The 16696-nt window shown below is 43.7% G+C and overlaps 1 protein-coding gene across 1 annotated transcript in view; it reads right to left on the bottom strand.

Annotated features, from left to right (window-relative positions):
* Positions 1-346: 346 nt before the first annotated feature.
* The window catches only part of SSTR5 (somatostatin receptor 5), a 52484-nt gene continuing 36134 nt past the window's right edge, over positions 347-16696 (bottom strand). Inside the window, exon 2 of the mRNA XM_075318330.1 lies at positions 347-6699. Within this exon, the coding sequence (XP_075174445.1) occupies positions 5542-6651 (1110 nt within the window). The 5' untranslated portion in view covers positions 6652-6699 and the 3' untranslated portion in view covers positions 347-5541. The remainder of the gene's footprint in view (positions 6700-16696) is intronic.

Raw genomic sequence — 16696 nt, 5'->3', positions numbered from 1 at the left:
ATGGAACATCGCCACCTAGTGGTCAAAACGTGCTAAAAAATGGATGTATTTTAGCAATGATTCTTTACTACGTTCATAGGGGAGTATAAAATACTATCCCCAAAAGGAGAAAAACTGTAGCATATTTTTTTTAAGAGAAAAATATTTTTTTTTTCTGCCACAAATAGAACAGAAACATCTAATGGTCAAATTTTACTATAAAATAAATAATTCTAGTGATGATCTGTGATGAAATGATAAAATGGTGATACAGTGTTAAAATGTTATGAAAAATATATTATTAATTAATAATAATTATTAATAATTATTATTTTTAATAATAATGATAATAATAATTATTAATAATAATAATAATTATTATTATTATTTGTCATTTATTTTCATATTTATCACTTAGAGTAATAGAAATTAGTTTTCTGTAGAGAGTGCCTGGCAGCTATCTTACCCTGCAGCACCCCCGCAGGAGAAACTGGGAATTACAAGTATTGGGTCCTCCAAAGTGAGAAATGTTTTCTGCTGCTTTTTTGCTATTCAGACAACGTATGCAGAATATTTAACACCCCTGGGACCCTGAAAAAATGGATTATTTATATTCAATAACGTAAAGGTTATACAAAGGTCGTGTACGGGTCCACACATACATACATACATACAAAGGCCAAAACTAATTTATCCCCTGGAAAATTCTAATAAAAGAAACACCATTCCCTATAGGATAAGGTTGTTTTCCGTGAAACGTCACGGCGCGTATGAAGGCGATGTGAGATTAGCCAATAAGATTCTTTCTTGAGTGGTAAGCAATGTTCATTTATTTTTCTGTATATATCGTCCAACGTTCAATCTCTATCTACTCCAGATTAGACAAGTGTAGAGATCTCCACCTTTGGTGGTTCCCCTTCGATCCGGTAAGGTTTAGGAAAAACAAACAGCGCCACCCACATCCGATGGTTGTATGTGGTACTGCAGCTCAGTCTCACTCAATTTTATGGACCTGAGCTGTAATACCAGACACAACCACTGGGCAGGAGAGGTGGACTCTCTGTAAAAATAAAGAAAAAAGCAGTCAAGTTTTATAAATCTTCTACAAAAAGGACCTGCCACCTAGTCAGAAGTGTCCAGTTTGTGCTCTTGTTCTGTTCCCTCTGCTCCCCTGACCATTCTAGTTTTGTTTTTAATATTTGACTTGTTATTTAGTGTTCATTTTTATCATTGGGGCGTGGCTCATAGGGTAATTATGCAAAGCAGCCTAAAGACACGCCCCAGAGGATCATGTGAGACACGCCCCAGAGGATCATGTGAGACACGCCCACCTTTATCATTAAATAAAAAGTCTCATATCTCTAGAACCGGATGTCGGATTTAAACGAAACAAAAACCGGAATACTCAGTGGAGCATTGGGAATAACACAAGTGTAAGAAATGGACAGTTTTGACTTCCAATTTTCCAAAGTTCTATGGATAACTATTGGTCTTGCCTGCCACATTTTTTAAAAGAAGTCCCATCTGGGCAAGGATAGGTGATCTGTGAGGGTCAGACCACTGGGACCTTGAAGAGGATGCCATTTATTGTCCATGGGCAAACGCATACACGGCAGGGACTAAATGAAGCTATTGATGTCCATGTAGACATTGCGCCACTTGAGAGTCCCCATCTTGTTTTTTTCTGGAGGTCCTAACGGTGTGAAGTTATCATCTACCCTGTAGACAGTTATGAAGACCTCTTTCTGTAGGTCTTCTGACCTCTTGTAGCTCCGACGTCTTTGCAGAGACACAGACTTATTCACCACCCCAGCCTGATCACGTCCGCCCCTACACTCCCCAGGCTATCCACATGTGCTGCTGCCTCCTTCCACTCCCGGGTCCTGTACATGCTGCACAGGGTTCACGGGAGTGCACCTAAGACGCGTGCATGCACCAGCCCTCCTCTTAATGGGCCTACTTGCTATTTCCTGGAAATGCCTATCAGCCTATGGCTAAGAGGCACAGTGTATTTAAGGCACCCTCCTATTCGGGGAGGTGCCTGCGCAACACCTGTAGTTAGTCAGTCGTCAGGTCCTGAGCTCCTACCCTGTTAACCCTGTGTCCGTCTCCAGTACCTGCCTTCCCATACCTGTCTATCACTGCCGTGCCCACCCACCTGTCCAGCCTACCTGAGTCCTTTACCTGTCTTGTGGGTCAGCCACCACAGTCCCGGTCACTGCCCTGCGAGTGGTAAGCCCAGGTCCCCCCTGTGGTCCAGTGGGTCCTTCTTGTTGCCTCTACACCGGCCGTGAGCGTTACACATCTTATATTGGTCTCCAACATAAAATGACCCCCCCATACAAGTGTGGAGGGGTCTCAAAAATTTTACTTGAGTTGAATTTTTACTGAATTACCCTCTTGAGTCTCGTAGGTTTCCACTGTCCATCTCGTGTAAGTCTCTGAGGTTTGATCTGGTTGACTTGTCTCCTCCCGAGGAGGTGACGCCAAGACCCCAGATTATTATAGACTTCAGCCCGGACTTAATATATATTCATTATAAGGGCTGTCATGGTCTTAATTTGGTGGAGCAACCAGCTGAGCAGCAGGTCAAAGGTGGTAATAAAAGGTCTTTGTAGTGCGAGACGCTTCATCATTAGGACGTAAAGTCGTCTCAGTTCCTTATTCCAGAAATGGTCTACTTTATATTCCCATAAAGGACATCAATAACTAGGATGGAGCCCTTTAATTTAGGACTACGGGGCGTAACAACTCCCAAATTAAAGGCATTCTTGTATGTGCCCCTGGTGGAATATAGCCTCGTAAACTGAGAAGGGGAAACATGAGCAGACTCAAATTAAGCCAATTTCTAGTGTAAATTGCAGCCGGGCACATCTTGACCTGTGGGACTCCATTAATTATTAACTCTTGCATAAACATGCAGCGATTCTCCCCGTCCTGTGGGTTTATACAGAAACACAGTGTAAAGCTGTAAGATTGATGTAGGATTGTCATACGGTGTAATACGGCTCTTAACTCGCAGAGTCTGACACCCCACACTATGCCTCCTTTGGTTCTTCTAAGTTACACAGACAGGCTCGGGCGTCAACCAGCTTAGTGATCGGGCTTGCAGGAGTTAATTTCTGCTAGTCTGCTGGTTACCTCTTGAATCAGATGTTGTGGGAGACCTATCACAATTACTCCCTGCCTTTTTTAAGATGGAGGAGCTTGTCTTCCCATGCCGACTATAGCTTTAGCTTCACCGATCTGTCTGCTGTTGTAACCCTGTCCTTCTGGTGATCGTATTGTTTTGTGCGTGGAGTTCTCTCATCGTCTCGTTGTTTCCTCCCTGCTCTTATTTTCCTCCTTATCACTTGTTGTCTAGTACCTCTGTGTGAGTTTGCTCTGTTTCTCCTTATCTGTGGGATCTACCACTCTTGTCCTGGCCTTTACCAGGGATGAGGGAGAGGGGGTATTAGATCAGGGCTTTACAGGAGCAGGGCAAGGAAGGAGGCCCAGACATTGGTGCGGGAGAGGGGGTATTAGATCATGGCTTTACCGGAGCAGGGGAAGGAAGGCGACCCAGGCATTGGTGAGGGAAAGGGGGTATTAGATCAGGGCTGTACAAGAGCAAGGTAAGGAAGGAGGCCCAGACATGGTGAGGGAAAGGGGGTATTAGATCAGGGCTGTACAGGAGCAGGGAAAGGACGGCGGCCCAGACATCATCACTATCAGATGTATCTCTGGGATCAGGGACAGCTAGGGCTACTCTAGCCTGAGGGCAGGTCTAGGAGCCCTAGTCACATGCTATCTCCTTACCACCCATGACACTATCTCCCATTTCTTTAGAGTCATGTTTTAACCCATCACACCCCGTGATAAGGATGGAATATTGTTACTGATATTTTATGACCCGACACTCAGACACTCACCAGTCTCACTATGCAGGCCAAACACATACTATATCAATCTGAAGGGCCCAGGCCGTCTAAGTATTATTCAAGCAGGCCTTTGATTTTAAAAAGAATAATGTAATCCCTTTCTCTACCAGTGGTGGCACTGTAGGAAAATTGAACACCTAATACCAGGCTCCTCTGCTGATCACTAAGGATTCCAGCTATAGGATCACTTGTTAGGGATCTTTCAAAACATGATGTTATCTGGCTGGTTTACATTGTGACTTGATGGATGGTTGTCCTCTTCTCAGGACCAGCACCTACCAGTGAGACTAAAGAGGGGTGACAATGAGCGTCTCTCACTCTTGAGGACCCAAGGTATCCTGATAATATACAAGCTGGCCTTTGATTTTAAAGACAATCATGTAATCCCTTTTTCTACCAGCGGTGGCACTGTAGTAAAACTGAATACCTGCTACCAGGTTCCTCAGCCGATCACTGAGGATTCCAGAGACAAGATCACCTTTTAGGGATCTTTCTAACAAAAAATATATTGTTCAAAACATCCTATGTTATCTGACTGGTTTACAATTATGACCTGATAGATGGAAGTCCTCTTCTCAGGACCCCCATCTATCAGGTAGAGTACAGAAAGGCAACAATGAACATCTCTCATTCTGGAGGACCCAAAATGTGGTGGCATTACCCAAGCAGGCCTTTGATTTTGAAGACAATCATGTAATCGCTTTTTCTACCAATGGGGGCACTGTGGGAAAATTGAACACCTACTACTACCGGTAGGTTCCTCAGCCAATCACTGAGGATTCCAGCTAGAAGACAACCTGTTAGGGATCCAAAGCTTTGAGGCGCATCTCATATAGTTCATACATTAGTCGTCAATGTATCTAAAGGTCTTAGCCCCAGGGTAGTCGTCAATGTATCTAAAGGTCTTAGCCCCAGAGTAGTCGTCAACGTATCTAAAGGTCATAGCCCCAGAGAGGTTTCCAAAGAATGACTGGGAGGGGTAAGCAAAAATAAAGCACAAAAGACAACAACAACCTCCATTCTTCTTTAGAGGAGAAATGTGATTGTGAAGACCCGAGGGGAACCTGATATAGAATAAGAATAATGGTTGCTCTCAATATCTCATATCCCATCCGTCATTGTGTATTACCTGTCCCTCTGGCATGAATAGTGATTAAGTCTCGGCAGGAATCCGCCATACATAGCACACATTAGTATGGAAATGCGACGTGTGTTTACATTACAATGCTCCATCCACTTCACGGGTGTTTTAATTTGACCATGAACCAGAAACGTTGTTTTACAGCTGTAATTGCAGACAGAAAATAAGTTCACGTGAACAGACTATCAAATGGGCTTCAATGTTCCTCTCGGTATATTGTTCTAGGGTATAAGTTGGGGAAGGGTTCGAGAAGAATAATGCATAGGATGAGTGAGAGAGAGAGAAACGTCTTTATCGACTGGTGGAACCAGACATGACATTTATATAAATACCGCAGTCAACGTTCCTCTAAATGTTCCTCAAGTTATGGATAGAAAACACCATCTTAAGATTCCGAGGAGAATTTCCCAAGGTTCCAGATTTTCATCTCCAATCCAAATCTCTGACGCAAGTGTTCGTTGCCTATTTACATTCCTCGAGAAGGCTGAAGGCTCTGGTGTCTCAGACTTTACTTGTTTGCATGTGCCCGTTAAATTCAGAGTTCCTTGACGTGAGCATGGTCTCCTGGATTCGACTGCTCTTCTCTTGCCTATTTTCGGTCAGGTCGGCGTCCTTGATGCCGTTGCTTTTGCGAAGGCACAGGACTTTCTGGAAACTCTGCTTGAAATTGTCCGAGAGGAAGCCATAGAGGATTGGGTTGGCGCAACTGTTGGCGTAGGACAGGATGACCACAAAGAAATACACGCCAACGTATGCCGGTTCTTCTGGGACGATAAATGTTAAGTTGACTATGTTCAATATGTAGAAGGGAAGCCAACAAAACACAAAAACGGCCACAATGATGACCACCATTCTCGTGACTTTACGTTCTGATCTTCGACGCCTGGTGGATCCCACACGAAGACCAGAAGACTTCACCTTAATGACGATTAAAAGGTAACAAAGGCAAATCACCAGCAGAGGTCCAAAGAAACCCAACACAGAGGTGTAAATAATGAACGCAGTAGACCAAATATACACCGGCTCGGGCCAGTTGATGTTGCACGTGTTTAAGTCCGGCTGGACATCTGAAAAGATGACAACTGGAAGGACTACTAGAAAAGAAAAAGTCCAAACGGTGGCGCTAATAAGTTTGGCCACTCGGGGTCTTCTCCACTTTGTGGATCTGATTGGATGGACTACTGCCAAGTAGCGGTCAATGCTCATAACCGTAAGGCAGAAGATACTGGTGAACTGGTTTATGCCATCCACGGTCAACACCAGCCGGCAAAGAAAAGTCCCAAACGGCCAATAAGAGATGGCATTTTGGGTGGCAATGAAGGGCAGACCCAACATAAAAAGAACATCTGCCACCGCCAAGTTCAGAATGTAGATGTTGGTGACCGTCTTCATCTTGGCGTAACGTAGGACAACATAGATGACCAAGGTATTCCCACTGAGTCCAATGGCGCAAACCAGCAAATAAATAAAAGGGATGAGCACTGAGCTCATTCTGGACATCGAGGCCTCAATCACTGTTTCATTACAAGTCACATTCTTGCATATTGTTATATTCAGCTCCCTCACCCCCGGCTCTAAGAGAGAAGCCATAGGAAGAGGCACTGGGTCCATGGTTACGGTATTATGGTCTTCTTCAAAACAAGGGGAGCAGGAACAGCACTGAAAAACAAAGAGGATAAGTGTCAAAAACACAAACTGACCTCATTGTAAATTAATGCACAGGACACTAATGTAATGGTTTACCTCCTATATAGAAGAATACAACTACTATAATACTGCCCCTATGTACAAGAATATAACTACTATATACTGCTCCTATGTACAAGAATATAACTACTATAATACTGCTCCTATGTACAAGAATATAAGTACTATAATACTGCTCCTATGTACAAGAATATAAGTACTATAATACTGCTCCTATATACAAGAATATAACTACTATAATACTGCCCCTATGTACAAGAATATAACTACTATATACTGCTCCTATGTACAAGAATATAAGTACTATAATACTGCCCCTATGTACAAGAATATAACTACTATAATACTGCCCCTATGTACAAGAATATAACTACTATATACTGCTCCTATGTACAAGAATATAAGTACTATAATACTGCTCCTATATACAAGAATATAACTACTATAATACTGCCCCTATGTACAAGAATATAACTACTATATACTGCTCCTATGTACAAGAATATAACTACTATATACTGCTCCTATGTCCAAGAATATATCTACTATAATACTGCCCCTATGTACAAGAATATAACTACTATATACTGCTCATATGTACAATAATATAAGTACTATAATACTGCTCCTATGTACAAGAATATAACTACTATAATACTGCTCCTATGTACAAGAATATAACTACTATAATACTGCCCCTATGTACAAGAATATAACTACTATAATACTGCCCCTATGTACAAGAATATAACTACTATATACTGCTCCTATGTACAAGAATATAAGTACTATAATACTGCTCCTATATACAAGAATATAACTACTATAATACTGCCCCTATGTACAAGAATATAACTACTATATACTGCTCCTATGTACAAGAATATAACTACTATAATACTGCTCCTATGTACAAGAAAATAAGTACTATAATACTGCTCCTATGTACAAGAATATAAGTACTATAATACTGCTCCTATGTACAAGAATATAACTACTATAATACTGCCCCTATGTACAAGAATATAACTACTATATACTGCTCCTATGTACAAGAATATAAGTACTATAATACTGCCCCTATGTACAAGAATATAACTACTATAATACTGCCCCTATGTACAAGAATATAACTACTATATACTGCTCCTATGTACAAGAATATAACTACTATATACTGCTCCTATGTACAAGAATATATCTACTATAATACTGCCCCTATGTACAAGAATATAACTACTATATACTGCTCATATGTACAATAATATAAGTACTATAATACTGCTCCTATGTACAAGAATATAACTACTATAATACTGCTCCTATGTACAAGAATATAACTACTATAATACTGCCCCTATGTACAAGAATATAACTACTATAATACTGCTCCTATGTACAAGAATATAACTACTATAATACTGCTCCTATATACAAGAATATAACTACTATAATACTGCCCTCTATGTACAAGAATATAACTACTATAATGCTGCCCCTATGTACAAGAATATAACTACTATAATACTGCCCCTATGTACAAGAATATATCTACTATAATACTGCCCCTATGTACAAGAATATAACTACTATAATACTGCCCCTATGTACAAAAATATAACTACTATAATACTGCTCCTATGTACAAGAATATAACTGCTATAATACTGCCCCTATGTACAAGAATATAACTGCTATAATACTGCCCCTATGTACAAGAATATAACTACTATAATACTGCCCCTATGTACAAGAATATAACTACTATAATACTGCCCCTATGTACAAGAATATAACTACTATAATACTGCTTCTATGTACAAGAATATAACTACTATAATACTGCCCCCTATGTACAAGAATATAACTACTATAATACTGCCCCTATATACAAGAATATAACTACTATAATACTGCCCCCTATGTACAAGAATATAACTACTATAATACTGCTCTTATGTACAAGAATATAACTACTATAATACTGCCCCTATGTACAAGAATATAACTACTATAATACTGCTCGCTACGTACAAGAATATAACTACTATAATACTGCCCCCTATGTACAAGAATATAACTACTATAATACTGCTCTTATGTACAAGAATATAACTACTATAATACTGCTCCCTATGTACAAGAATATAACTACTATAATACTGCTCCCTATGTACAAGAATATAACTACTATAATACTGCCTTCTATGTACAAGAATATAACTACTATAATACTGCCTTCTATGCACAAGAATATAACTACAATAATACTGCCCCCATGTACAAGAATATAACTACTATAATACTGCCTTCTATGTACAAGAATATAACTACTATAATACTGTCCCTATGTACAAGAATGTAACTACTATAATACTGCCCCTATGTACAAGAATATAACTACTATAATACTGTCCCTATGTACAAGAATATAACTACTATAATACTGCTCCCTAGTACAAGAATATAACTACTATAATACTGACCCCTATGTACAAGAATATAACTACTATAATACTGCCCCTATGTACAAGAATATAACTACTATAATACTGACCCCTATGTACAAGAATATAACTACTATAATACTGCCCCCTATGTACGAGAATATAACTACTATAATACTGCCCCTATGTACAAGATTATAGCTACTATAATACTGCCCCTATATACAAGAATATAACTACTACAATACTGCCCCCATGTACAAGAATATAACTACTATAATACTGCCCCCTATGTACAAGAATATAACTACTACAATACTGCCCCTATGTCCAAGAATATAACTACTATAATACTGCCCCTATGTACAAGAATATAACTACTATAATACTGCCCCTATGTACAAGAATATAACTACTATAATACTGCCCCCTATGTACTAGAATATAACTACTATAATACTGCCCCTATGTACAAGAATATAACTACTATAATACTGCCCCTATGTACAAGAATATAACTACTATAATACTGCTCCTATGTACAAGAATATAACTACTATAATACTGCTCCTATATACAAGAATATAACTACTATAATACTGCCCTCTATGTACAAGAATATAACTACTATAATACTGCTCGCTATGTACAAGAATATAACTACTATAATACTGCCCCCTATGTACAAGAATATAACTACTATAATACTGCTCTTATGTACAAGAATATAACTACTATAATACTGCTCCCTATGTACAAGAATATAACTACTATAATACTGCTCCCTATGTACAAGAATATAACTACTATAATACTGCCTTCTATGTACAAGAATATAACTACTATAATACTGCCTTCTATGCACAAGAATATAACTACAATAATACTGCCCCCCATGTACAAGAATATAACTACTATAATACTGCCTTCTATGTACAAGAATATAACTACTATAATACTGCCCCCTATGTACTAGAATATAACTACTATAATACTGCCCCTATGTACAAGAATATAACTACTATAATACTGCCCCTATGTACAATATAACTACTATAATACTGCTCCTATGTACAAGAATATAACTACTATAATACTGCTCCTATATACAAGAATATAACTACTATAATACTGCCCTCTATGTACAAGAATATAACTACTATAATGCTGCCCCTATGTACAAGAATATAACTACTATAATACTGCCCCTATGTACAAGAATATATCTACTATAATACTGCCCCTATGTACAAGAATATAACTACTATAATACTGCCCCTATGTACAAAAATATAACTACTATAATACTGCTCCTATGTACAAGAATATAACTGCTATAATACTGCCCCTATGTACAAGAATATAACTACTATAATACTGCCCCTATGTACAAGAATATAACTACTATAATACTGCCCTCTATGTACAAGAATATAACTACTATAATACTGCCCCTATGTACAAGAATATAACTACTATAATACTGCCCCTATGTACAAGAATATAACTACTATAATACTGCTTCTATGTACAAGAATATAACTACTATAATACTGCCCCCTATGTACAAGAATATAACTACTATAATACTGCTCCTATATACAAGAATATAACTACTATAATACTGCCCCTATGTACAAGAATATAACTACTATAATACTGCCCCTATGTACAAGAATATAACTACTATAATACTGCCCCCTATGTACTAGAATATAACTACTATAATACTGCCCCTATGTACAAGAATATAACTACTATAATACTGCCCCTATGTACAAGAATATAACTACTATAATACTGCCCCTATGCACAGGAATATAACTACTATAATACTGCCCCCTATGTACAAGAATATAACTACTATAATACTGCCCCTATGTACAGGAATATAACTACTATAATACTGCTCCTATGTACAAGAATATAACTACTATAATACTGCCCCTATGTACAGGAATATAACTACTATAATACTGCTCCTATGTACAAGAATATAACTACTATAACACTGCCCCTATGTACAAGAATATAACTACTATAATACTGCTCCTATGGACAAGAATATTACTACTATACTGTAATACTGCTCCCTGCGGTGTGGCCCCATATCTGTCCTGCCCTGTGCAGCCGCCTGCTCCCCGCGTCCTTCATCCTAACCCTGTACATAATGATGTTTCCACCGGATACAATGCAATAAAAGAACATATTGAACCCGAATGTTAATCATCTGACAATGGCTTATTTGGCAGCGATCTACGGCAATGATGTGGAAGGGTCTCCGGGTTTCTCTGCAGCAGAGGAACGTTAACGTCCCATTTGCGCCCCGTGTGGGGCCATATAACTTCCTTTGCTATATTTTTAGGATTTTTTAGGATTTTCAATGGCAAATTTTGGAATTGCTGGCGCCATATACTGACCATGGACCTTCTTGGCCAAGACTTGAGCAGATCATCCTTCAAGGTTAACTGATTACTGACTGACCTCACTTTTTCCTTGGGGCAAAAGCAGAAACCTCCCGACTTGTGCCCCAATATTTGGTGGGGCACTATTACTTATTACCATTTAACCCGTGACCTGCCGTGATCAGGGGTTCTTGTACATAGCTTCTTTCATGTTTTACCCTCAACCTCATCTTCATAGGAAGACTCTCTTCTCTGACAGGTTCTCGTCTATGTAGGCTGTAGATGGCATTTTTTTTAATCACCGTATGGCGGTATTAAGTCAATATATAGGATAATATTATCTTACCACTATGCACCAGTATTGTTTGAGCTTTATAAGGTAGCACTATCTATGTTGCAGTGTTATCAGGTTTGTGTATGGCAGTTTTATTTTTGACACTATATGGTGGTATAATGTGTGCTGTATAGGGCAGTATTACGCTACCGCTGTATGCTGTGACATTATAAAGCAGCATTACCTTGGCACCATATAGTGGTATCATGTGCTATGTAAATGGCAGTTTTATCTAGACACTGTATGGCATTATTATGTGGGTTCTATAGAGCAGTATTACTTTACCATTTAGGGCGGCACGGTGGCTCAGTGGTTAGCACTGCAGTCTTGTGGTGGCTCAGTGGTTAGCACTGCAGTCTTGTGGTGGCTCAGTGGTCAGCACTGCAGTCTTGTGGTGGCTCAGTGGTTAGCACTGCAGTCTTGTGGTGGCTCAGTGGTTAGCACTGCAGTCTTTCAGCGCTGGGGTCCGGGGTTCAAATCCCACCAAAAACACCATCTGCAAGGAGTTTGTATGTTCTCCCCGTGTTTGTGTGGGTTTCCTCCGGGTACTCCAGTTTCCTCCCACACTCCAAAGACATACAGATAGGGAATTTAGATTGTGAGTCCCAATGGGGACAGTGTTCCTGATGTATGTAAAGCTCTGTGGAATATGTTAGCGCTATATAAAAATAAAGATTTTTATTTTTATTTTACCATTATGTACAAGTATTATCTGGGTTTTATAAGGCGGTGTTATCTTAGCAAATTAAGGCAGCATTACATGGGCAGTATAAAGTATTATTACCTCACTACTATGTACTAGTTTTTCTTGGCCTTTATAAGGTGTTTTTATCTTAGCACTATATGACATTATTATTTGTGTTGTATAGAGCAGTATTACTTTACCATTATGTACTAGTATTCTTTGGCCTTTATAAGGTGGTGTTATCTTAGTACTGTATGGCGGTATTATGTGGGATATATATATACAGGGTGGTCCAAAAGTAGGTGGTGCGTATGTGTAATAGGGTTATCAGACATGGTGTAAAGTGAAAGTGACTCAGGTGCCCTTAGCAACCAATCAGATTCCACCTTTCATTCTTCACAGACTCTTTGGAAAATGAAAGATGGAATCTGTCCGGGAGAAGCCCCAGCAGCAGCCGGCTGCGGGACCCGTCCATCCAGCCGTTTGGTTTACCAGAGACTTTGCGTACATTTGTGGCTGAGTGAGTACTACCGTGCCGTCCAGCACCGCGCTGCGCAGTCCAAATGTGGCGCCCTGGACAAGCCAGGTCGTCACAGGTACTACACCAACACACCCCACACCCCAGTCAGGCACACCGAAGCCAAACACAAAATCCTTGTTGCCTCCCTCCAGGGGCTGATGTCCACACCAGGGGGTGGAGCCAGGCGGTTGGCCCCGCCCACCAAGGAGTTCACAGTCCTGGAAGCAGGAAAACACAGGCAGTTAGAGTTTGGAGGAGGAAGAGAGAGGAGACTAGTTTGAGAGTTGAAAGTGTGAGGAGTGAAGTAGAAGGAGGGAAAGTAGTGAAAGAGAAAAGTGACAGTTTGAAAGCCTGAAGTTGGTCCGGGTGTGTGCCCCGGACTGAGAACAGCAAGGTTAGCAGACGGCGGTGACCGTCTGCAGTGGAGGCTGATCAGAGTTGCCGTGAGGACCGTGGACGGGTGGTGGCCCGGCGGTACCGGACCGGTACACAAGGAGAAGCCAGCACCATTGGCAGGGGCCTTTCGGATCCCGGCAAGGCTTGGAGTCGCCGTGAATTTGCCAAATCCGTCAGTGAAGGGGACCTCCTGGGTCTCCAAACAACTAAGTCCCGATTGAAGGCAACAGTCCAACCGTATGAGAGAGACACCGCCACCGCCAGGCACCAGTTTCTCAGGGCCAGCGCCTGCGGGCAAAGAGGGGCTCCTCCGGCCCATATCCAAGTCGGGGAGCGGGTTACCGGTGGGAACCCATCGCTACCAACATTGAACTTAGGTGCAGGAAAAGGGACAGTCACCGTCACCTACCGGGGAAAAGCAACAGCAGCCGTCCGTGGGAACTGTCTTTCCAGCCGTGTGTTTTACCGAGAACTGTGTCACCGTCTCAGGCTGAGTGAGTACCACCATGCCGTGAGGCACAGCGCTGCCCCCGCGACCCTGCACCTCGCCAGGCCCCGCACCCGGCCTGCCATCCACCCCTTCCCCATCAAAGGACCCCGGGACAACCAACCCCCTACCCACGGAGGGGAGAAATAACAACAAAGCTGCTCCCTGTCACCGCTCCCGGGATCCCCATACAGAGCAGCGGTGGTGTCCACACAATCACCACAACCGTGCGTGGCGTCACGGACAATAAATCCCCAAAACCAAACCCCTTTTCACTCACGGTCGAGGAGCGCCGCTCGAGTCCCCGGGATCCGGCCCATCGCTCGAGCCACCGAGCAGCAGCGGCCGCGGCAGCAGCGGCAGCCGGACCCGAGCAGTGGGAGAGCGCAGCGTCCCCTCCTCCGCCCGCGACAACTTGGCGTCACGAACAGGATCTTACTGCTCTGCCGTCTGGTAGAGGTGCGCCTTGTTACCGCCGGAGGTGTCCAGCCAGAAAATTTCAGAAGCCGCCATCTTTGGCGCGAAAAGTTCCCGCTCGAGCGTCTCCTCGAGTAGTGGAGGAGCAAAGGCCAAAACCCCGCCCCGATAGAGGAGGAGCTGGAAAGAGGCTAGGGGGGACGAAATGGCGACTGATCGCATGTAGCCGCGGCTATAAAAGCGGGGACCCAAGGACTCTGCAGCCATCTTGTTCCTGGGAGAGGCCGCCAGCGACATGTGGATGCCGTCCCGAAGCACCGTAGCCCCCGCACCTGGAACCGCGGCGTGGGTGGAGATCCGGACTGCGCAGCTCTACCAGAGGCTGCAGGTCAAGATGCAACTCCTCATGGAGGAGTGGGAGACCGACATGGCGGAGGTCATAGCGGCCGTGCGGAGACGCGAGGAGGAAGCTGCGGAAGGGAGGGTGAGTGACCCACGCCCCGATGCCCTAGAAGGGCCAGTCATCGCGGCTGCGGGACCCGGTCTAAACCCTCTCCCCTGCTGCCTCCTTCGCCACCCGTCCCGGAAGCCGTGACCCCGCCACTAGGCCCGCTACCACTGCAACCGGTAGCGATACCCCGCATGCCCGCTCCGGCGGGCCGACCTGTAGCCGGAGCCCGTAGTCAACCGGAGGTGCTCCCATGGAAAGCCCCGAAGTCTGAACCAGAGGCATCCCCCAAGAGATCCCCCGAGCCGGAGCCGATAGACCGCTCCGTGAAGAAGGCCCAGCAGAGGAAAGCCCCTGTGCCCATCCCCCACACCTCGGCTGAGGTTGCGCCGGGTTGTCGCTGCAAGGCGGCGTCCAAGGCCAAGTCACCGCGGGACCTTCTGCCCAAATCCCTAGCAGTGGGTAGTGTCCAACAGGTCTCGCGGGGTCCGACCCGTGCGCCGGAGCTCGCAGCAGCACCGTATTGGGATAGGGAGCCGGTACCGTTGGGCCCAGAGATCGAGGAAAGGGAAAGGAAGAAGGCAGAGATGGTGGCCCGTATGATACGGGAGAAAGAGAGTCTCCGCCAGGCAACCTTCCGTGTCCGGGGCCTGCTGTATGAGGGGCAGGTGAGGCGGTTTGATGTCCGCCGGGGCTATGGATTCATTTATGAACCGGGCCTGGAGGCCGAAGTTTTTATAGCCCGGCGGGATGTTAATGCTCACCTGCCAGAAGAGCACCCAGGCCGCAACTTGATGCCGGGCGACTTGGTGCAGTACACCCGGCACTGTGGGGAGAGGGGGTGGTTTGCGCTGGATGCCAAGCTGAGGGGCAGCCAGGAGGCCCGTGTGAGCGCCGCACCCCCTCCCTCAGGTGATGCAGAGGACTCTGAGTAAGGGCAGCGGAGCACCGTTGTCTCAGTCCCCGTTGGGACCACCAGTGTGTGTTTAAGGTTTAAAAAGTTTGCAAGTTTGAAAAATGAAAATGAATAATTGCTGAAAAGTCATCTGATTAACCTGCTGATTGAAACCGGTCGTAGCTGGCAACTGGTCCCCGTTGAGACCCCCTTCACCTTGCATAGAAACTTCTATGAACATGCCTGAGAACTTGCAGGGCAACCACAAACTTGTGGAATGTAAATAAAATGTTTGTTGCAGCTTCCACCGTTACCGCCTCCGGAGTGGCAGATTGGAGGGAGGGCCCGCAGTGGAGCAGACTGGGGCCCAGCCACCACCGGAACCGGTGGCTACCCTCTGGGGGTTCCAGGGGCTCCCCATGGACGTGAGTCCCCTGGAAAGGACAGATCCCGCTCGGGTAACTTGGTGCAGGACTGGGGTCAAGGGATGCTGCCTGTTTCTTAGGGGCAGCATCAGGGCCAGGTTACTTGGGTGGGTGAGAGTGGAAGCCGTAACCGTTAACCGTTTGCAACGTTTAAGAAAAGTGCCTCCCGTTGTGGGATGATGTTATTCTACTTGTATTGTGTTTCTTATCTTTTTTCAGAAAAATAAAACCGGTGTTGGACGGGCAGCCCGCGGACGGTCTGCATTTTGCTAAGGGGGAATGTGACGCCCTGGGCAAGCCAGGGGTCACAGGCAATGACATCACCACACCCTACACCCCGGTTAGGTACACCTAAGCTAGACCTGAAATCCTTGTTGCCTTCCTCCAGGGGCTGATGTCCACACCAGGGGGTGGAGCCAGGCGGTTGGTCTCCGCCCACCAAGGAGTTCACAGTCCTGGAAGCAGGAAAACACAGGCAGTTAGAGTTTGG

Source organism: Anomaloglossus baeobatrachus, chromosome 7 (assembly GCF_048569485.1).
Source record: "Anomaloglossus baeobatrachus isolate aAnoBae1 chromosome 7, aAnoBae1.hap1, whole genome shotgun sequence".
NCBI classification, from domain to species: Eukaryota; Metazoa; Chordata; class Amphibia; order Anura; family Aromobatidae; genus Anomaloglossus; species Anomaloglossus baeobatrachus.
This window is presented reverse-complemented; position numbering and strand designations above follow the sequence as displayed.